General features: G+C 55.4%; 1 protein-coding gene across 2 annotated transcripts; it reads right to left on the bottom strand.

The window, feature by feature from the left end:
• Positions 1–5,555: 5,555 nt before the first annotated feature.
• On the bottom strand, positions 5,556–19,452 carry DDR1 (discoidin domain receptor tyrosine kinase 1). Of its 2 annotated transcripts, XM_052649784.1 has the most exons (18): positions 19,284–19,452; positions 16,367–16,493; positions 16,174–16,276; positions 15,728–15,956; positions 14,234–14,381; positions 13,863–13,971; positions 13,181–13,367; positions 12,723–12,969; positions 12,112–12,207; positions 11,838–11,989; positions 10,872–11,037; positions 10,022–10,132; positions 8,733–8,977; positions 8,433–8,560; positions 8,048–8,263; positions 7,365–7,599; positions 6,663–6,812; positions 5,556–6,550 (listed from the first exon to the last, which is right to left on the bottom strand). In XM_052649784.1, exons 2-18 carry the CDS (start codon positions 16,449–16,451, stop codon positions 6,410–6,412), a joined length of 2,748 nt encoding a protein of 915 aa, XP_052505744.1. In that variant the 5' UTR covers positions 16,452–16,493; positions 19,284–19,452; the 3' UTR covers positions 5,556–6,409. The 2 variants fall into 2 exon arrangements, with proteins under 2 accessions (XP_052505744.1, XP_052505745.1); XM_052649785.1 differs by lacking the exon at positions 10,022–10,132 and having other exon boundaries at positions 19,284–19,451.
• Between the last annotated feature and the right edge of the window lie 1,318 nt (positions 19,453–20,770).

The following is a 20,770-nucleotide window of genomic DNA, read 5'->3' as shown; positions in this document are numbered from 1 at the left end:
TTTGAACTGTAGTGTTGGAGAAGACTCTTGAGAGTCCCTTGGACTGCAAGGAGATCCAACCAGTCCATCCTAAAGGAGATCAGTCCTGGGTGATCATTGGAAGGACTGATGTTGAAGCTGAAACTCCAATACTTTGGCCATCTGATACGAAGAGCTGATTCATTTGAAAAGACCTTGAGGCTGGGAAAGATTGAGGGCAGGAGAAAAAGGGGACGACAGAGGATGAGATGGTTAGATGGCATCACCGAGTCAATGAACATGAGTTTGGGTGGACTCTGGGAGTTGGTGATGGACAGGGAGGCCTGGTGTGCTGCAGTTCATGGGATCGCCGACTCGGACATGACTGAGCAACTAAACTGAACTGATAATCTGGGAAGAAATGGTGGATAAAATAGCCAAAATACAAAGAGCACTTATCACTCAAAAGCAGTAAGAAAAATAAACAATATAATAGAAATACTAAAAAATAACAGACAGTAAATGGAATAAACACAAGTGCCTTGTAACCAAATGAAGAAACTCTCAAAAGTGATTCTTGGGGCTTCGCTGGTGGTTCAGTGGTTAAGAATACACCTTGCAATGCGAGGGACACTGGTTCGATCCCTGGCCCAGGAAGATTCCGCGTGCCACAGAGCAACTAAGCTCGTGTTCCACATCTACTGAGTCCACACACTAGAGCCTGTGCTCTGCAACAAGAGAAGCCACTGCAATGAGAAGCCTGTGCACCGCAATAAAGAATAGCCTCCACTTGCCTCAACTAGAGAAAGCCTGTGTGTAGCAAAGACCCAGGGTAGCTAAAAATAAAATAAATACATCTTAAAAAAAAAAAAGTTATTCTTTGTGACCCCATGGACTATACAATCCATGGAATTCTCCAGGCCAGAATACTGGAGTGAGTAGCCTTTCCCTTTTCCAGGGGATCTTCCCAACCCAGGGATCGAACCCAGGTCTCCCTCATTGCAGGGGGATTCTTTACCAGCTGAGTCACCAGGGAAGTCCAAGAAACTTTCACCTTCACTCTTAATTGAAAGTGCAAATGAATCACCCAGTCGTGTCCGACTCTTCGCAACTATATGGACTGTAGCCCCCCAGGCTCCTCTGTCCATGGGATTTTCCAGGCAAGAATACTGGAATGGGTTGCCATTTCCTTCTCCAGGGCATCTTCCCAACTCAGGGATAGAACTCAGGTCTCCCTCATTGCAGGCAGACTCTTTACTGTCTGAGCCACCAGAGAATTCACTGTTAATTAAGGAAAAGTAATTTAAATAAATAATGTCCAGTTAGCAATGATAGTAATAATGACAACCTCACTGTTGGCTTCAGTATACATGAGCACTTGACCATATTGATAATACTTTCGTGGAAAGTTGACATAGGCATACCCTTCTAAGGGTAATTTGGCGATATGTACCAATGGTTTTAATGATTACCCTTTGACCTAGCAACTCCCCATTAGGAAGGTAGCATACTGAACTTCCACATGGGTAGAGAGATATACATGCAAAGATGTTTACTAAACTGTGTTTGTTGTTGTAGCCTGAAAACACTGGAGACAGCCCAGATGTTTATCACTGGGAGCTGGTTAGATAAAATGTGGGTCTTTGAAATATAGAATGCCAGGCAACACTTGCAGAGGAGGTCACTGCCTCCTGGCCTGAACTGTGGACCACCTATCATGACAGGGAGAAAAGGAGATTACCAAGTGGCACACCGAGTCCAGTGCCATCTTTTAAGTAAGCATTTATGTGTGCGTAAAACTGAAATAGGCCATATGCTTCATTTTAATCAGAACAAGCAAGGGGAGGTGGGTGGACTGGATCATGGTTCCCTACAATGTAGGGAAAACTAAGTCTGCACTGTCCAGAACAGGAGCTGCTAGTCACCTGTGGCTATTTAAATTAACTAAAATAAAATTTTTAATTCAGTTTCTCAGTCACAGTAGCTGCATTTCAAATAATAGCTGCACGTAGCTAGCAGCTACCTATTAGATGGTGCAGTTGTAGACCATGATCACAGAGTTCTCTTGGAGAGCCCTGCTTTAAGGGATGCAAGGAGTCTGATATCTGGCTGAGCACAGTCTGAGTTCTTAGAACTGGCCTTCAAGAGGAAAGTCAGCCTGGGCTCCTTGGAGCTGCGATTATGGAAAGAGCTCCCTGACTAGGGCTATCCACTCTGTGTATGAAAACATTCTATGATGGGTAATGGAGAGCTCATGTCTTCTCCCCTTCAGGTGTCCTGGAAAGAAGGAACAGAGCCAGGAGCTGCCAGGCTGTTCGCCATCAGTTTTTCCATTTCCCAGCTGTGCTGTCCTGGGTATATTGCTAACCTAACATAGGTTTATCTTCTCTGCAAAATGGCAATAACTACTTCCTGTGTTGAATTAACTAAGATATAAAACTCCAGAAAAACATCTACTTCTGCTTCATTGACTATGCTAATGCCTTTGTGTGGATCACAACAAATTGTGGAAAATTCTTAAAGAGATGGGAATACCAGACCATCTGACCTGCCTCCTGAGAAACCTGTATGCAGGTCAAGAAGCAACAGTTAGAACTGGACATGGAACAATGGAGTGGTTCCAAATTGGGAAAGAAGTACATCAAGGCTGTATATTGTCACCCTGCTTATTTAACTTATATGCAGAGTACATCATGAGAAACGCTGGGCTGGATGAAGCACAAGCTGGAATCAAGACTGCCAGGAGAAATACCAATAACCTCAGATATGCAGATAATGCCACCCTTATGGCAGAAAGTGAAGAGGAACTAAAGAGCCTCTTGATGAAAGTGAAAGAGGAGAGTAAAGAAGCTGGCTTAAAACTCAACATATAAAAAACGAAGATCCTGACATCTGGTCCCATTATTTCATGGCACATAGATGGGGAAACAACAGAAACAGTGACAGACTTTATTTCCTTGGGCTGCAAAATCACTACAGATGGTGATTACAGCCATGAAATTAAAAGATGCTTGCTCCTTGCAAGAAAAGCTATGACCAACCTAGATAGCATATTGAAAAGCAGAGACATTGCTTTGCCAACAAAGGTCCGTCTAGTCAAAGCTCTGGTTTTTCCAGTAGTCATGTATGGATATGAGAGTTGGACCATAAAGAAGGCTGAGTGTCGAAGAATTGATGCTTTTGAACTGTGATGTTGGAGAAGACTCTTGAGAGTCCCTTGGACTGCAAGGATATCAAACCAGTCAATCCTAAAGGAGATTAGTCCTGAATATTCATTGCAAGGACTGATGCTGAAGCTGAAACTCCAATACTTTGGCTGCCTGATGTGAAGAGCCAACTTACCAGAAAAGACCCTGATGCTGGGAAAGATTGAAGGCAGAAGAAGGGGACAACTGAGGATGAGATGGTTGGATGGGATCACTACTCAGTGGACATGAATTTGAGCAAACTCTGGGAGATAGTGAAGGACAGGGAAGTCTGATGTGCTGCAGTCCACAGGGTGGCAAAGAGTTGGACACAACTGAGCAAATGAACAGCAGCCTCGCACATAGAGGGTGCTCAGTAAGTAGCATTGTCATTATTTTCTAAAAAATAACTAAAAACATGTAAATTCATACCTGTAGTAAGTGCTATAAAGAAGAATCATGTGCTCTGAGAGCATCAAGAGGGGATTTGACCTGGTTGGGCAAATCAAGGAACGTTACTGAAGGACAAGCTGGAGTTAACAAGGCAAACACACCAGGAAACTATGTTCCAGGTGGAGGAAGAGCAAGCTGCAAATTCTATGTGGCAGGAAGGACTGTGTCCATCGGCGGGACTGAAAGAAGGCCAGTAGTGCACAAAGTAGGGGTAGGGGAGCAAACTTGCCCCGAAAGATTTTGTTCTATTTTGAGGCCCATGGGAAGCCATTAAAGGGTTTGGAATAAAGGAGTGGGTTTAGATTTGCATGCCTGAAGATCACACTGGCTTAAACAAACCAGAGAGGAACAGAAACAGATCCTGGGAGGTTACTCAGTGGTCCAGGCAAGATGGAGGTAGCATGTGCCCCGATAGGGATGGAAACAGAAATGATGACTTTAAGGGGAATTGGGGAAGCAAAGGCAACAGAGCTTCTGGGTAGACAGGACTTGGGAGATGAGAGTAGGGGCGAAGGGATGTAAGGATGATCCCCAGGTTTCTGTCTTGTGCAGCTGTCAGAAAAACACAGATGAGCAGCAGGTTTGAACCTGCTGAGACTTAAATTCAAATGAACCCAAGGTGATTGCCTAGGTCTAGAGCTTAAGACTTTAAAGGTCAGAGGTTTGGGAGTTCTTTGTTCTGTCAGTGCTTATCTTAAATTGTGGGTCATTGTGATCTGACCTGTGTAGTTTCCAGCAGGACTGAGACCTGTGACCTGGAACCCCAAGGGCCTATTAATACAACCTAAGATTAAATTATCTTTATTGTCACTCCATTATCCAGTTAACTCATTTTGTGAATGTCATCAACTGAGACCCAGGATCTTTATTTCACATGAACTGCCATCAAGATGGGTCTGCCTTTTCCAATATTTGCAGTGAATTTTTTTGTTTTCATTCCAACCAAATTTGAACTCTTTGTTAAACATTTTCCTGGTGGCTGTGGCTCATTCTTCCAGGCCTCTGAGATCATTTATGCTCTTGGTTTGGCTCTCAAACAGTTCACACCTGTTGGGTTATTTGCACACTTGATCAGTCTAATCCAGGGATTCTCTACCTGTGGCTTCCAGACCCAGGGATCCAAGACGTGGGAGGGTTTCCTAGAATTTCGGCAAGAAAAAAATTACACCTCTATTTTTATTATCCTCTAACATCACGGACTCGATGGACGTGAGTCTGAGTAAACTCCGGGAGATGGTGATGGACAGGGAGGACTGGCATGCTGCGATTCATGGGGTCGCAAAGAGCTGGACACGACTGAGCGACTGAACTGAACTGAACTGAAACTTAGCATTTCCTCCAAGTGTGACTGAGCAAAAGCCCCAGTATATTAGCAGTACCTGTGACTTGTCACTGATAGACACCATGGCTATTTTCATATCCCACTACAGCTGTAGAAATCTCAGAGTATCATTTATGCTCATTACTTTTTTGAAAATATCAGTAATTATTATACCTGCTGCTAGGTCTTAAGTACTTTTTAAAGCAGCACACATTACTATATCTCTTATTAACATTTTGGTCAACTTTCAATTGCTTTCCTGTTTTATGTACATGTAGTCATAATTGTATATGTGTATATATATTCCATATATGTATGTATATATATATATGTAATGTTTTTTAAACAGGTTTTAAAACATAATTCTGAGGAAGAATCAGTAGACCTCTCCAGACCGCCAAAGGGGTCCATGGGTCAGGCCTCCCTCTAGCCTCCTGCAGACCTCCGTATTCATGTGGGACCTTAGGTCCTACAGGCAAGGGTCTGACTTACGCAGAAACAGAACACTCTGCTGGGCAAAACACGTTAGGAAATGGAATAGGGAGAAGAAGGAAAAAAGGGGGGAAGGAAGAAAGGAAATGGGTTGTGGGGGAGCAGGAGGCAGATTTTGACGAAACCCCAAGAAGCCCACTCGCAGCTGTGGAAAACTCAACCTTTATTATTACCTGCCTAGTGCAGGGGATTAAAATAGCATTGAGCTAGATCCATATATTAGTGTAAAAATCTGTGTCTCTCCCCCCCAAAAATGTACAAACCCCAAGTGATTATAGAAAAACCAATGTGGCAGCTACGATAGAGATGTCCAACCCCAGGGCCACAGGCCATTGCTCTCTGTTTCCCCCCTAATCCCAATACTTATTCCACAGAAACATACAGGCTTGGAGAAGTTCTAGCTACAACACGGCAGGTGGGAGGTGGGGAGGCGGAAGGGTGGGGATAGGGATCACCCCCAAGTCCAGTGTTTCAGAGGATGGAGGAGGGAAAGGCCAAAGCTGAGGGCAATTCCAGGAGGAGATACAAGGGAACCCCCTTCTCTCTTTCTTGTCCTCCTCACTTCCCAAATTCTCAGCCAGTGGGGTCCAGTGTGTGACGGAGAGAGAGAGGCTGGGGGCAGCAGCCTTCTCTCCAGGTACCAGTGTTGTCCAGTGGGGCCCAGGTGCGCCAGTGGGCCAGGTCCAGTGTCTGCCCTATATCTTCTCCCAGCCTCCCCCAAGGGATGGCTCAAGGAGGTCAGAGAGGATCCCATCCACAGGGCCAGCTGGGTGGGCGGCAGGGGCTTCTAGGAGAGGAGCAGGAAGGAGGCATGAGAGCGTGTCCGGGGAAGGGAGGGCATCAGCTCCCTGGCAGGGCCAGCCCACCTTCGGCCACACTGCCTCTAAGAGGTGAAGGGAGGTCGGGAGGGGGAATGGAGTTGGGGTGCTGTAAGCTCCTCTTGTTTAGTGCACTGGCCTCCCCTGAATCCTCCCCGAGGAGGGCAGCTGGGTGTTGTGAGTCACACTGTGTTGACCGCATCTTCTGCCAGGAACCGATGCAACTGGGAAAACGGTGGTCGCTGCTCAGGCTCCCGGCTCCAGCACCGGAGCATCAGCTCATACAGGCTCAGCGGGCAGGCTGGGGGCCGGGACAGGTACACCTGCATTGTGGCAGCATGGATGAAAGGCAGGCAAATGGTCTTTAGTCCCTAAGATGACAGGCTCTGGCCCTCCCAGCCCCTCAGACCCATCTTCCTTCCCCTCTGCTCTCACCTGCCGGCCCTGGTCCCGGAAGAACTCCCCTGCATTCTCGATGACTTGCTCATCGGTGAGCTGTCCAAAGGGCTGGGCCCTGCAGAGCATCAGCACCTCCCACAAGGTGACCCCAAAGGCCCACACGTCACTGGCGGTCGTGAACTTCCCCTGGTGTGTGGTAAACCAACAGAGGCAGAGAAAGCCATCAGACAACAGAGACCCTCCTGCTCTCCCCACTGGGACCCCATGTCCACTCAGCATCACCACCCACCACACTCCCTCCCTCCCGCCCCCGACACTCCACCCTCCTTAGCTGGCCCTCTTTCCCACCAAGCCCACTCCTCTCCTCTGGCTTTGCCTTCCTTCGGCTGCTCCAGTCCTCGCCTCACCTCTTCCTGTTTCTATCCATCTTTCTTTCCATTTTCTGGTCCTGATTCCCAGTCTGTCTCTAGCTTCTTTATCTTCCTTTCTCTCTGCTACCCTGACTCCATCTCTCACACTCGATCTTGGCTCCTGGACTGCTTCCCATCACACCATAACTCCTTGCTTCCTCAAGTCCCTTGAGACCTTATCGAACATTAGCCCAAACTTTCACTTTAGTGATGAGGAAGACTGCAGTCCAGGGCAGGCAGGTGGACTGAACGAGTTCCCAGAGCTCCGAGTGGCAGTCAGTGCTGCCCCAGCCTCCCCTCCCTGCCCGCCTCTCTAGGGGCCTCTCACCATGAGGATGCACTCCCAGGCCATCCAGCGGATAGGCAGCACCGCCCGGCCCTGCACACGGTAATAGTCCCCAGCGTAGAGGTTCCGGCTCATGCCAAAGTCGGCGATTTTGATGGTGAAATTTTCCCCAACCAGGCAGTTCCTCGTGGCCAAGTCCCGATGCACAAAGTTGAGTGTGGCCAGATAGCGCATGCCCGAGGCAATCTGGGCCGCCACGTGCAGCAGCATCGGGTAGCTGGGTACGGGAGCCGACAACAGAGGGTCATGGGGCAGCCCTAGACTCATGCCCACCTCACAGATTGCTGGGAGATGAAGGAGAGCCCGCTTCCCAGGATTGGGTTCTCCCTCCTCCTGGGGCAGAGATGGAAAGTCCAGGTGGAGGTCCACTCAACCTTTCTCTACGCTCACCCGACCCCAAAGAGGCACCATGTTTATTATGCTCCCCAGTCTGCACTCAGGGGCAGAGAGAGAGTGGGGGAGAGAGCGCACAGGGCAGCTCCTGACCTGCACCACCCTCACTCATCATCTCCCGCCTTCCTGCCCCTCAAGTTCCAGATGAACACGGCCACGTGTGTCTCATCCCAGGCCCCCTCCTGGAACCTTACCTGCCTGCCCACCCCGTGCTTCCCCTTTCCCGCTGAGCTGGGGCGAGGGGAGCAGATGAGACCCCCTTGTGTGTGTACCTGATGGTGGGCCCCTGGGCCGCCTCCCCATCCCCGGCCCCCTCCGTCGCCTTGTCCTCTAGCTGGTGGGCACTGAGGAACTGGTTGAGGTCGCCGTTCTCCATGTAATCGGTTATCATGCAGAGCGGGTCGTCCTGCACACACACGCCCAGCAGCCGGATGATGTTTGGGTCCTTCAGCCTCGACATGATCTTCACCTCCTTCAGGAAGTCATTCCTGGAGAAGCAGGGAGAAGGTGGCAGGACAGCGAGGGGCTGCCCTGCAGTTTCTAAACTAGTACCCTGCACCCCTGCTCACTAGCCCCCAGCCACTCTCCCCACTGTTCCAGGTTTCCTCTTGATCACTTCTCACTCTTCACCTTCCAGACGCCATCCCTGGTCCTCACCTGGCATTCTTGGTGGCATCTGGCCGTAGGATCTTGACCGCTACCAACAAAGGGTGTCCCTTGCGCACATTGAGGGGGAAGTCAAGACTGACTAGATCCTGAGGGCTCTCTACCTCACACAGGTGCACCTAGAGGAAGAAGGTGATTTGCTAGGAGCCTCGAGGTTCACCAAGGTGACAGGGCCCACTGGGACAACACAGCCACCGAGGACAGGCTCCTGGCCAAGGGGAGGCCTGGCTGTGGCATACAGCCCCAGAGAGAGGCAGACACTGCAGACAGCTGGAAAGGAATCCTACTTACCTCCCCAAACTGGCCCTCGCCAAGCTTCTCCTTGAAGCGGAGCCTCGACCGAGGGAAATCCACTCTGGGGGGCCCATCCCCAGCCGCCCCTGGGGGCAGCGCGGGCACAGCATAGGTGTTGCCCCCGGTGACGCCCTGCAGGGTGACAATGTCAGCCTCGGCATAATGGGGGACGCTGTTCTGGGGAGGTGGGGGCAGAAGCGGGGCACCTGGCTTCTCAGGCTCCATATAGTCCCCACTGCAGGCTGGAGGGGTGAGGGAAAGAAGACAGAAAGAGGCATCAAAAACAGCCCCTGAGAGGCAAGGTTCTCCACATCCCCCACCGCCCAGAGGCCTCATCCCCTGCCTCCCAGGTAGGTGAGAGACGGGGTCTACCCTCCACTTCCTGGTATTCCACCCAGCAGCCTCAAAACAGAGGAGGCGCTGGCATGGGATAAGAGCTGCTACAGAGCTTTCAAGGCAGTGGAAATGGATAAGCAACGAAGGTCATGAACTCATGTTCTCTAGGGATCCTAGCACAGTCCAGGACCATGAAAAAGTCTTGGCTGAAAATGGAATTCCTCTACCCACCACCAGAAGGATGGTCCCAGCCATCTGGTGACTCTCCATTTTCCAAACCCTTGTCCCACTCACCGCCGGCCACTGCCATTCATGTTGCTGGGCTACCCCCTGCTTGCATCCTTTCATCCTCTCTGCCATGGTTACCCAAACCCTCCCTGGCCCAACACATCAAGCTCAGAGACAAGGAGAGACAGGGGCACATGGAGGGAGAGAACAGTGCCTCCCAGCCTGCACAACATGGAGTCTAGAGACAGGAAAGGAAGCAGAGCTGTCCCCGCTTAGCCCTGGGGAAAGGGTGACAAGAAGGCAACACAGGGGAGAGGAGGAGCAGACGGAAGGGAGGGGGCGTGAGCAGAGAGAGGACACGTGGGGGAGAGGGCCTCCTTGCAGCTCTAGAGAGGGCAGAGTGAAGGAGGGGTTACAGAGAGCCTGGAGCCACCGCTGCATCCTCCTCTCTGGCTCTGGGAGCTCAAGAGATGGGCGTGACAGGAGGAGGGGAACCGAGCTGAGAACCAGGGAGCTTTCTACTCCTCAGCTCAAGGGGGCGGCCTTAAAAAGGAGCAAGCAGCAGCAGAAGAGCGCTATGGGCATAAAAGCTTCCTCCTTGGGAGCTCAGAAGAGCAGAAGAGGCCACAGTGGGGAGAGGAGGGAGAGCAAGGTCTGAGGACTTTCCCTGCCCCAGTAGAGGTATCAGGAGCCTGGCAGAGCCTAAGGGTGGAGGGGCTTACCCTGGGTGTTGGTGGGTTTGGCCCAGGCGGGTGTGGGGGGGCCCGGGCCTCGAGGGGGGCGGGCGTAAGTGGCCAGAAGGAGACGGTAGGCTGGATTGGAGAGCAGCAACGCTGTCGGGAGAAGGAGGGGGGGAGACACGGGGAAGGGGTGAGACTCAAGGCTAGACAGAGGGCGGGCCGGGGGAGACAAGGGGGAGGGATGAGACTCAAGGCTAGACAGACAGGGAGACACAGAACAGGGCAAGACTAGGGCTGATGAGACTGAATGTACTGAGAGAGACGGTGTAAAACAAGGATCTGGAGAGTGCTGGGTAACTGGACGGATAGGTGATGGATGGACGGATAGGTGATGGGTGGATGGGTAGATGGATGGATGAATATATGTGGATGGATGGAGAGTGAGTGCATGGATAGATGATAAAAGAACAAACAGATGATGAATGGTTAATGAACGGATGATGGATGGACGAATGGATGCATGAGTATATATGGATGGATGGACAAACAGATGGAAAAATGACAGAATGGATATATAAATACAGATAGATGGACAGAATGAACATGGGGAGTCTAGGAGAGGAGAGGAGCCAGAAAGACACAATGAGAAGAGACTGGGGTGTGTGGGGGACACAGTAACAGGATGAGAGCGCTGGGAACTGTGGGAAATTCCGGAGGGAAATTATACGGTAGGGACATGAGTAACGTAGAGGGCTGGGACCAGGGACACAGAAATAAGAAAATGAGTTGAAACTGGGAAAGGAAAAGAAAGGAACGGTAAAGGAGAGAGGAAAGGATACACTAGGAAGACAGGCAGAGGATGGAGGTGGGACTGGGGAAAGGCAGGTCTTACCAGAGCTGTTGGGGACACCGGGAGCAGAGTGGGGGGGATTCCCACGAGGCCGCGGCTCCTGATAAGGGGGTGGCTCTCGGGGGCCTGGGCGGTTGTTGATGAGGATGGTATCCCCAGGGACAGAGAGGTGAACCGTCAGCTCCTCTTCTAATACCCTACGCTCGGCCTTGTCGTGGGGAACAGGAAACGTTAAGCGCAGCCACTGCTCAGCTGTTTGTTAATTGCTCTACCCGTGTGCCCTCCTTCAGTCCTCACTACAGGCCTGTATTGTGTCTACTATTATTCCATCTCACCGGCAAAGAAACAGGCTCCAGTGCGTTTAAGTCCCACAATGGGGTTCCAACCCAAATCCTACCAGTTCACAACTATCAACTTGAACACGTTATCACCACCACTGGACTCTCGCCCAGAAGATGTGGGCAGGGGTGGGGGTGTGCCCCACTTCTTCCAGTCGCCCCTCTAGCTCCACTCGCCACCTTTTCCCACTGGGCTTCTGCCCCAAGAGGTTGATGTGTGGGCCCCATCAGCGGGCCGGGTCTGGGTTGGCCAGAGAGGAGCCCCAGCAGGAGTTTGGAGAATAGGCAGGAAGTGAGGTCAGGGTGTGTAGCCTCCCAGCCTCGCCCCAAGGGATGGACCCAGGTGAGCTGCCTCCTGGCACCTATGTCCGTTGCCCGTCTCAGGCGCCCTCTCCGCACTCCTCCTAGATTCCTCCTGGGTTCCGGTCACTGCCTCTTCCTCTCACCCACAGGCCCAGGGATGGAGGCAGTGCTGCGGTGGGCAGGCCCTAGGAACTGCACTACTTCTGATTTACATACCCCCTGCCCATGTCTCTCGACGTGGGTTCCCTACTAAGCCTCCCTCTAATTATTCTCATCCGACTGCACTCTGTGGTCCCTGCTGGACCCCGAACTAACACGGGAGTCCCACTATCTGCCCCCGCATCCCACCCATCCCCCCATTGCCCACCTTGCTGAGAAGCCGGCGCCAGTGCAGCCGCCATAGCATGAGGGCAATGATGAGCAGCAGCAGCAGGATGATGGCCACCAGGCAGCCGATGAGGATGGCAGTCGGGCTCCCCTCGGCCTTGGCCACAGGCTGCTGGCCCCTTGGCTCCAGCTCTGGCGGGGGGAGCACAAGGGTCAGGACCACCGGAGAAACCCCCACCCATGCTGCGGGGGCCCCAGGGACGACTGGTGGCACAGGACCCACACGCCTTTAAGGGGGCCCGAGGGCGGCTCACCCAAGCTGCTGAAGTTTGTGGGAGGGGGGCCGGGTGGCCACCAGGGGGCTGGTGGGAAGGTGCCGCCCAAAGCCAGGGAAGAGTCATTCACAACATCTGGGGAGAAGGGAGGAAAAAGAGGGAGTCAGATAAGGGGGCAACCAAAGGGAGGCCCACATGCACGAGAGCCAAGGAATGACCTGCTGTTTGGTTAGAAGCGGGAGCAGGGCTTCCCTGGTGCCTCAGCAGTAAAGAATCCGCCTGCCATGCAGGAGACCAGGGTTTGATCCCTGGGTCAGGAAGAACCACTGGAGAAGGGAATGGCAACCCACTCCAGTATTCTTGCCTGGGAAATCCCATGGACGGAGGAGCCTGGTGGGCTGCAGTCCATGGGGTCTCAAAAAGTCAGACACGACTGAACAACTAAACAGGCTGCAGGGCTGATACTCAGTGTAGCAGCAGCCCACTGGGAAGGAGAGTAGGATAGGATCCTGGAGGGTTGTGGCCGTGGTAGGTGTTAACCTTTTAGTTGCTGGATTGTGGGGAGAAGCTGGTGCCAAGAATGACTATTTGGGGTCACTACAGGTTAGCAATCCAAGGGGCCTGGAACTGGGCAGAGACCAGGGGCTTACCGGAAATGAAGGAGATTTCGCTGAAGAGTAGCCAGGGCCCTGCAAAGAGGAAGCGGCATTGCAGGAAGCGGCCCATGCGGCCGCCCAGGGGCACTGACACAGTCCGGGCTCTGGGATCCCCCAGGCTGCCCCCCAGAGCATGGCGCACGGGCTCCCCCTCCCAGGCCATGGCCGGGCCCCTCTTGAAGCGACACTCCACTCCACCGGGCAGGCGGGCTCCCAGCGTGTGCATGTTGTTACAGTGGACCTGGGGGAAAGGGAGGAGGGACACAAGGTCAAGGCCAGGAGAGCCCGAGCGAGCACCCCGGGGCACCCAGCCTGGTCTCAGAGCCCTTCCTAGGAGCTGGTTGCACCCACCTGCATGGCCTGGAAGGCCCTCAGGCAAGGAGAGCCCAAGCAGGCACCCCAGGGAACCCAGCGTGGTCTCAGAGCCTGCCCTGGGAGCTGGCTGCACCCACCTGCATGGCCTGGAAGGCCCTCAGCCGGTCAAACTCAAACTCCATCTCCACGTAGCCACTGGGGAAGCTGTGGTTGCTCCAGCCCACATAGTCGTAGCCCGGCCAAACTCGTAGCTCCTGGCTTTTCCTAAAGTCATCCAGCCCCACCACACCATCTGCCAGTTGGCCCAGCCCTCCGTACTGCAGCCTGGCAAGCAGGGGGCCGAGGAAGAAGAGATTGGAAGAGAAGAAAGTGTCACCTGTCTGAGTGCTCCACAACCCTGCCTCCCAGTGGTCTGGCTAGCCTGGCCCAGCAACCCCCGACCCCGTCCCAAGCTCACACAGTTCTCTCTTCTCCACACCCGGGGAGGAGGGCGGGGTGGAGCACCTTGCAGTCACATGCTACACGAAGGCTCTGCCTCTAAGGGACACCGCTCAACCCACGATGTGTGTATTTACTGTGACAATTTACAATGGAGCTAAGTGTCTTCGCCTTTTCCTAATTTGCACCAAGTATCACATGAGCTAGTGGTCACCCTGCTACCCCTCAATCCTGGTCCTGTCCCTGGAGGCCCCACCCAAGCCATCCCTCTCTGCAGTTCCGCCCTCTCCCTGCCCAGACAGCTAACCAAACCCCTGCCCCACCCACCCCATCCACCCTCCCACCCCAGGCTCCGTGTCCTGCGGGGCCCGCTTCTTTCACCCGCCAACAGTGTGCGTGGTATATCCATCGTAGGTGGAGTCATTGAGGTGCACGGCCTCAGATAAGTACATCGTCTGCCCCACAGGGGCCGTGTAAGACAGGAGTCCATCTGGGGTGGGGGTAGGAGGGGCGTTAGGGGCACAGAACATCTAGCCTCCCTCCCCCACCCGTGTCAGGCCTGGGTGGGTTTCAGACCCCTCTCTCAAGTGCTGCCATAGGCCACTGGCATGGCAGAGGCAATGCTTGCCTATCCCTTCCTCACTCATAGAGACAGCTTCCCAACAGGAGAGAGGATCCTGGACACCTCGCTTCCCCATCCCCGCTCCCCCATCCCCAGGACAGGAATGAATCCTCGGGGTCTGAACACTCACCCTTCCAGAGGCAGCCATAGAGCTCCACCCGCAGACACACGCTCATGACCCGGTCTGCCCGGGGATAGAAGCGAACCAGTCGGGCCACCATGGGGGGCCCAAGGTCCTTCAGCACCACTCCCCCAGGATCCTCATTACCTAAGATCACCTGTGGGCCAGGACATGGGATAGATGGAAGAAGGAGGCTCCAGATCAGATCTAACTTCCCAGCCACCAGCGGCTTCCTGGCCCAGCCCACAGTGGCCACAGAGAGACCCACAAAGGGTGGGACCGAGCATCTGGGGCAGTGGAGTACAGCCGGGCCTTCAGTAAGACAAGGGGCTGCAGCAGAGCCCTCTGACGCCACTCCCAGCCTGACGGTCTGTCCTGACCTCCAGCGTCAGCTCTCCCATCCCTTCCCTGCCTGGCTCCGCTCATCCTGTTGTGCCCGGATTCTACCCAGGCCCTTGCAGTTCTGGACCCCTGCTCTGGCTTCCCTCTTCCTTCACCCCAATCCCTCTGTTCACTCAGCAGCCACTTGGCTGAGCACTCACTCTGCACCAGCCAGGCACAGCCGCCGGGGGTGAGCATCCATCCCTCCCCTGTAGGACTGAGAGTCCAGGAGGAGAGACAGCTACACAAGCAAGAGGCAGCAGGAAGTGGGGAGTTGAAAAAGGCTCTGAGGAGGTGATATCTTGGGGGAGAACTGAATGGAGGGAGGAACGCCTGGGCACAGCTGGGGAGGGAGAGCTTTCCAGGCACAGAGACTGGCAAGTGAAGGTGTCTTGAGACTGTGGGGTGAGCCCTAGAGTGTTCCAGGAACAGCAAGAAAACCAGCATGGCCTGTATGAACAGGGAGAGGACTAAGGGGTGTGGACAAGAGCCAGCCTGGGCTGAGCTTCTGCACCCAGGAGGGAGCTCAGCTTTTGTGCTGGCGGGGAGGAAAGCCAGCAGAGGGAGGGAGCCAGTCATGAGGCATCTGCTTGGCTTTTTCTCAGGCACCCTGGATGTAGCCTCCAGGTGAAAATGACTTCAGGAGAGAAAGAAGCAAGGAGAGCTGTTTGGAGACTACTGCATTCGTCTAAGCAGGGGATGGTGGGGCCTGGCCTGGGGCAGTAGAGATGGAGGTGCTAAGAAATGAGTAGATTTCAGGAAATATCATGGAGGCAGAACAAACTTGCCTTGCTGATGCTTTAAAGTAGGAGATGGGAAGAAAAGAGGAATCGGGGATAGCATCTTAGCTTACAGTGGTACCATTTCCTGAGTTGGAGAATGCTGGGGGCGGGGCAGGTTTGGGGTGGGAATGGGGATCAAGTTCAGCCTCAGAAGTTTATGGTAAGTTTGAGAAGCCTATTACACATCTAGGTGGGAAGTGGTCAGGTTTGCAGCACTTGATGGAGCTCAGGGGAGATGCCCAGGCTAGAGAGGGCACACAGTGCAGAGTTCTTAGTGTACAGTGCACAGCTGGGGCACAGAGGGGACCCACCCTTCCAGAGCCATCCCCGCCAGCCTCACCTCCTGGCCCCAGCGGTCCCTCCAGTCCATCCAGCGGTGGCCGTCCCGGGAGTAACGCAGTCGGTAGCTGGGAGAGAACTCCTTGCCCAGGCCCCCCGCGTGCCGTCCCTGGGTGCCCACCAGCGCCACAAGGTGCAGCCGCCGCAGGTCCACCTGGAGATACTCCTCCTCCTTGGGGAACACCGGCCCTGCAGGGCACCAGGCGCCATCTCCGTCGCTGCTTTCAAGCCTGGGAGGGGGCAGGAGGTCACAGGGGGTGCCTGGCCCTAGGTCTGCCTCTGTCTCCAGTATTTAATCCCCACCCAGACACTTGAAACTAGGGGGCGAGGGTGGTTTGCCATTGGCATTGGCCCTCTCAGAAGCCTCTTGACTTGGTCAGAGGGCTGGAAGCACAAGCAGCAGCCCCAGGGGTTTCCCTCTGGGACAGCCCCAGGTGTGCCGGGTACCTGCTGTGGCGAGCAGCGGTGGAGTCTGACCAGGAGCTGGAGGCAGAGATGTCACCATCTGGGATGGTCCGGTCCTGCATGCCCAGCGCGTAGCGGCACTTGGCTGGGTGAACACAGGCGTATGGAGGGTCAAGGCCACCGACTCAGTCTCCCAAGCCCCATCCATCAGGGACCCAACAGCCAGTCTCCTCACCAGGGTCAAAATGTCCCTTCATGTCAGCATCTCCAGTTGCCACCAAGAGCAGCAGCAGTAGAAATGAAAGGGCCCCTGGTGCCATTGCTCCAGATCCCTTGGGCCTATGGGGGCGGGGGCAGCATCTCTGCAAGAGACATAAGCGGAGGGGAGGTTAGTGTAAGGGCAATCAGGGAGACTGGCTCACGGCCAACACCCCGAGAGACACAGAATGGGCTGCTCTGGGGATAACTGCAGCAAGATGACCACAACAGTCACTGTTTAACAGCATCAGCGGTATTTTTAGAATGCTCCCCGTGTGCCAGACACAGCGCTAAACCCTGGTTTCCCTCCCCACTTAGGAGACCAGAATTCTCAAACAAGTGGGGGACCCCAGCATCTCCCAATCTCAGTGCCCGCCACAGCCCTGCTGACCCCTGACCCAGCAGCTTCAGCAACATCTGGGTGCTTGGGCGAAATGCAGACTCTCAGACCCACACAATCAGAATCTGCATTTTAACGCAATCCCCAGGTGACCTGTGCCTGTTACAGCTCAAGGATCCTGGCTCTTCCTCACTGGGCCCCAGGCAGCTTGTCCCACCCCACCCCTGAAAACCATTTCAACTACAACTCCTTATGAACCCAGGTACCTACCCTCCCCAGCCTCAGTCCCAGGCCCAGAGCCAGACCAAACTATCTTGACCTGTCTTCTTCCCAGCAGAGGTCAGCACTCAGTTCTCCAGGTGGTGGGATTCCTTGGGACTCCTAGCGCCACCCCTCCGACCTTTACCCTCTCTGCCATCAGGCCCCAAGCCTCCTATCCCCTCTACCTGCTCTGCTTTCCCTTCCTAAGATCTTGACACCCTATTCCCCCAGTTCCCAGTTTCTGAAGAGGGCTGCCTCAGAAGGAAGAGCCCAGGGCAGAGGGAAAGGCTGAGTTGCCTTGGAGATGAGGGCGGTTCTAAAGACAGGGAAGCCAGGTCACCCCAGGAGGTAGGAGGAGTGGGGGGGACACTCCCCCATCCCTTTGTCCTCCTCCAGCTGCTCCCACAATGCTCTAGGGCAGGAATGTAAGAGGCAGCTGAGACCCCACAGCTCCCCTGCAGCAGCAGCTGAGGGGCTACTGAGTTGTGGGGGGACCCAGCTATCAAAGGAGAGCTGGAACCAGAAGCATCACACCTGGTCCCTTGGGGGTCGGGGAGCTGACACCCAGAGCAGACTGCCGGAGCCCCAGGCAGGCAGCCTGGCGTTCCTGGGTGCTGCTCTCCACCCCCCACCTCCCCAGGGAACAGCGGGGCCCTTGTTCCCCTGAGTAACCTTCATGCCTACCCCAGATGAGTCATCGCAGCCAGACGGAGCAAGCAAGAGGAGCCTGGGGCATAGATACAAAGACAGAGGAAAGAAGGCAGGGGAAGACAGGGCGAGAAACACAAAGCAAGAGGTAAACAGACCAGGCTTCGAAGCGCAGGGCACAGAGCCAAGCAGAGAAATGCACAGAGGCGTCTGGGGCAATCTGTTCTCTGACACCCTGTCACCCCACTTCTCTCCACTGGGTCAGAAGCACCAAGGACAGGCCCAGAAGACCTTTCCCAACCCCGTCACAACCAATTACAAGCCAAAGGCTGGAACACTCTGCTGCAAGCCCATCACCCTCTTCTCCCAACCCCCACTGCAGACAATACCCACAGAGCTCTGTACACACACACACATATACACACGTGGTCACTCAAACTTATAGAGCCAGATGTAAACACCGGGGTTAGATGTAGGGTACACGCACACACATACACAAAACTCTGTCTCATAGACTTTCAGAGACAGTCTCATAAATCCATTACACACACAGACATCCCCCCCAACCCCAGGGCAAACACAGACACTTGTGCACACATCAGCTCCATCCACACCTCTGCATTCTTACAAGTCCACTTAGTGACTAGCCATCCTTCGACCCCTGTGAACCTGACATGATGGACACGTTCCTATGATCAGAGGACAGCGTGAGACACTCACACTTGGGTCCTCGGGCACAGGATCCCAAGAGAACTGGAGCCTACCCACTAATACTCAAGGTGACCATAAGGAAGTCAAGAGACTGGGGAACAGAAGGAAACTTGGGTGGCTGGAGTGACAATAAGAAAAAGCCATCTCTCTACTTTCCCATAGGCTCAGCTTTCACCTGTCTTCACTGTACCACTCAATCCCAGGCACGCCTATGTGCCATCAGCAACAGTGAGTCTGGCTGGGGGTGGAAGTGCTGGAAAGGAATGTCCACCCAGCAGGGGACCTGTAGGGTGAAGGCTGGAAAGGAGGGAGTGTGCCAGACACAGAGCTAACCCCTGGTTTCCCTCCCCACTTAGGAGACCAGAGTAGGGGAGGGACACTGAGGATGGTGCTCACTGGGCAATGACAGTATCTCCTGGCAGAACCAACTGACCATCCAGCGTGAATGAGCGCCTGTCGCTGGCAGGTTACGGTGTCAGGCCCTCTCTCTGCTGGGCTGAGGCCAGGCTGCCCAACTGGGAGCTGGCTGGGTGAGCAGGCTTAACAGTGAGTAGGTGCCCGCAGAGACTGGCCCAGTGGGAGGACAGGCCCACTTCTCCAGAAAGCTTGGAGATGATGGGGGGTGGGGGTGGGGACACCTGTTTTCCTGGGGTGCAGTGCCTTCCAGACTGAGTTAGGGGGTCCTTCCTCAAGACTGGAACACACTTTCTCGGAGGTCAGGGGTGTCCCCCCTGCCCGCATTTTCAGGCAGTAAGCCAGAGCGCTGGGGAGGCGGGCAGGGACTGACTTAGCAACGCTGGACGACCAAGTCCAGCCCGGGAACGTCCTGCTTCCCGGCCATGCCCTCATCCTTGGGCCACCGCGCGCCCCCGGAGTCCCGGGCCGCCGCCCTCGCCCCTCCACCCCGCCGGGGTCCTCCCGCCGCTCTCCCTACCTCTCATCGCTCTTCGCCGCAGACCCGGGCGTCCAACCCCGAAGCGGGGCCTCCTCGGCGGCGGCGGCGGCGGGGCGCGGGGAGGGGGAGGCAGAGGGAGCCAAGAGCCGGGAGCGCGAGGCGCCGGCGGGGCTCGGGTGTCGGGAGGCGGCTCCCGCGAGCAGCTGTCGGGGGCCTGTTCCGGGGAGAGGAGCCAGGGCTGGGGCGGCTCGAGCCCAGGCGCCGCCTCCCCCTCCCCGCTCGCCCGCTCCGCCGGCTCTCCGCGCGCCCGGGCCGCGGCCCTCCCTTCCCCCGCCCGGGCCGGACAGTCCCCGCCCGCCGCTCCCACGCCCGGCGCCGCCCTCCCGGCCGCGCGCTCCCCTCCGGCCCGCCACGCCCACCCGCATTCCCGCGCGCCGCGGCCTCCCCCAGGTAACCAGCTCCGCGCGCCCACCTCCCTCCACCCGCCCACGGCCCAGCCCCCGGAGCCCCACAAAGGAGGATCGCCGCAAGGAGGGCCAGCTGTGGACCGCTCAGGGCCTCCCACACTCCCTGCCCCCACGACGGGATGCCCCCCCCCCTTCCACCCACCCACCCCCCTTTTCTGGGCTCAGTTCCTAGAGAGGGAGGTGAAGGGGAGCAGCCCCAGGGCACAGGGAAGGAGCGCGTTCCCACAGGCCCGGCGCTGCGCCGGAGTTTGAATGGGGGAAGGGAGCGGGGCTCACCTGTCCAACCTGGCCTCCTAGACCTACTCTTTTCACATCACCAGCCTCGGCTTCTCTCTGACCGCTCTGAGTCTCCGGTCCCCTACACCCCAGCCCAGCCTGAGGGCCAGCTCCACCTCTCCCAGCCCTTTCCTCGACTTCCACCTTCCAGTTCCTCCCCACAAGCCAGCAAGGCCCTTCCCAGTCTCTCTCAAGGACCCTAGCGTCCAGACTCCGAGGCCCTGTTTCCCCTGGCTACCTGCTCAAAGCCTCAGCGTCCTCCTCAGGATAGGGCCCCCTCAGGCCCAGGCAGCTCTGACCCTGGTGGGGTCAGAGGGTCTGATCGCTGGCAAGGACGGGCCTGGACAGGTGAGCAGCGGGGGTGAGGAGGAGGACAGGGAGGCAAAGAGAAAATCACACAGTCAAAAAGGAGCGGTACCGAGAAGCTGGGTGCCAAGAGACTGAGTAGACAGATCCAGTGAGAGAGAGCAGAGAGCTGCTGGGTGAGGTGGGCAGGACAGAAGAGCTGTGCGGGGAGGTGTTCCACCCCGCTCAGGGGCTACAGGGGGCCCACCACCTCTCTCCACCCCCCACACCTGCCAATCACCTGCCGGGTAGGGTAGGGCCTCACGCCACTGCAGATCTCTGCCCCATTGCACCTCAGAGCAAGTAGACAGAAACTCACCCTACGTGCAGACCCAGACAACAGTCCCAAGAAAGAAACACGACGTCCTGGATAAGTACACAAGGGCACTACCAGGAAGAGATGGGCCCTTGGGAGAGGTGAAGGCACACATGGGCACG

The sequence above is a fragment of the Budorcas taxicolor genome, chromosome 11, assembly GCF_023091745.1.
Source record: "Budorcas taxicolor isolate Tak-1 chromosome 11, Takin1.1, whole genome shotgun sequence".
NCBI classification, from domain to species: Eukaryota; Metazoa; Chordata; class Mammalia; order Artiodactyla; family Bovidae; genus Budorcas; species Budorcas taxicolor.
Note: the sequence above shows the minus strand (reverse complement) of the source record. Positions and strands in the feature narration are given on the sequence as shown.

Coding starts and splice junctions, on each gene's coding strand:
- DDR1 (XM_052649784.1), bottom strand. CDS start 16,451: ATGGCACCAGGGGCCCTTTCATTTCTACTGCTGCTGCTCTTGGTGGCA. Junction 12,208..12,722: donor CGAAATCTCCTTCATTTCCG/GTAAGCCCCTGG, acceptor CCTTCTCCCCAG/ATGTTGTGAATGACTCTTCC. Junction 10,133..10,871: donor CGGTGTCCCCAACAGCTCTG/GTAAGACCTGCC, acceptor TTCTCCCGACAG/CGTTGCTGCTCTCCAATCCA.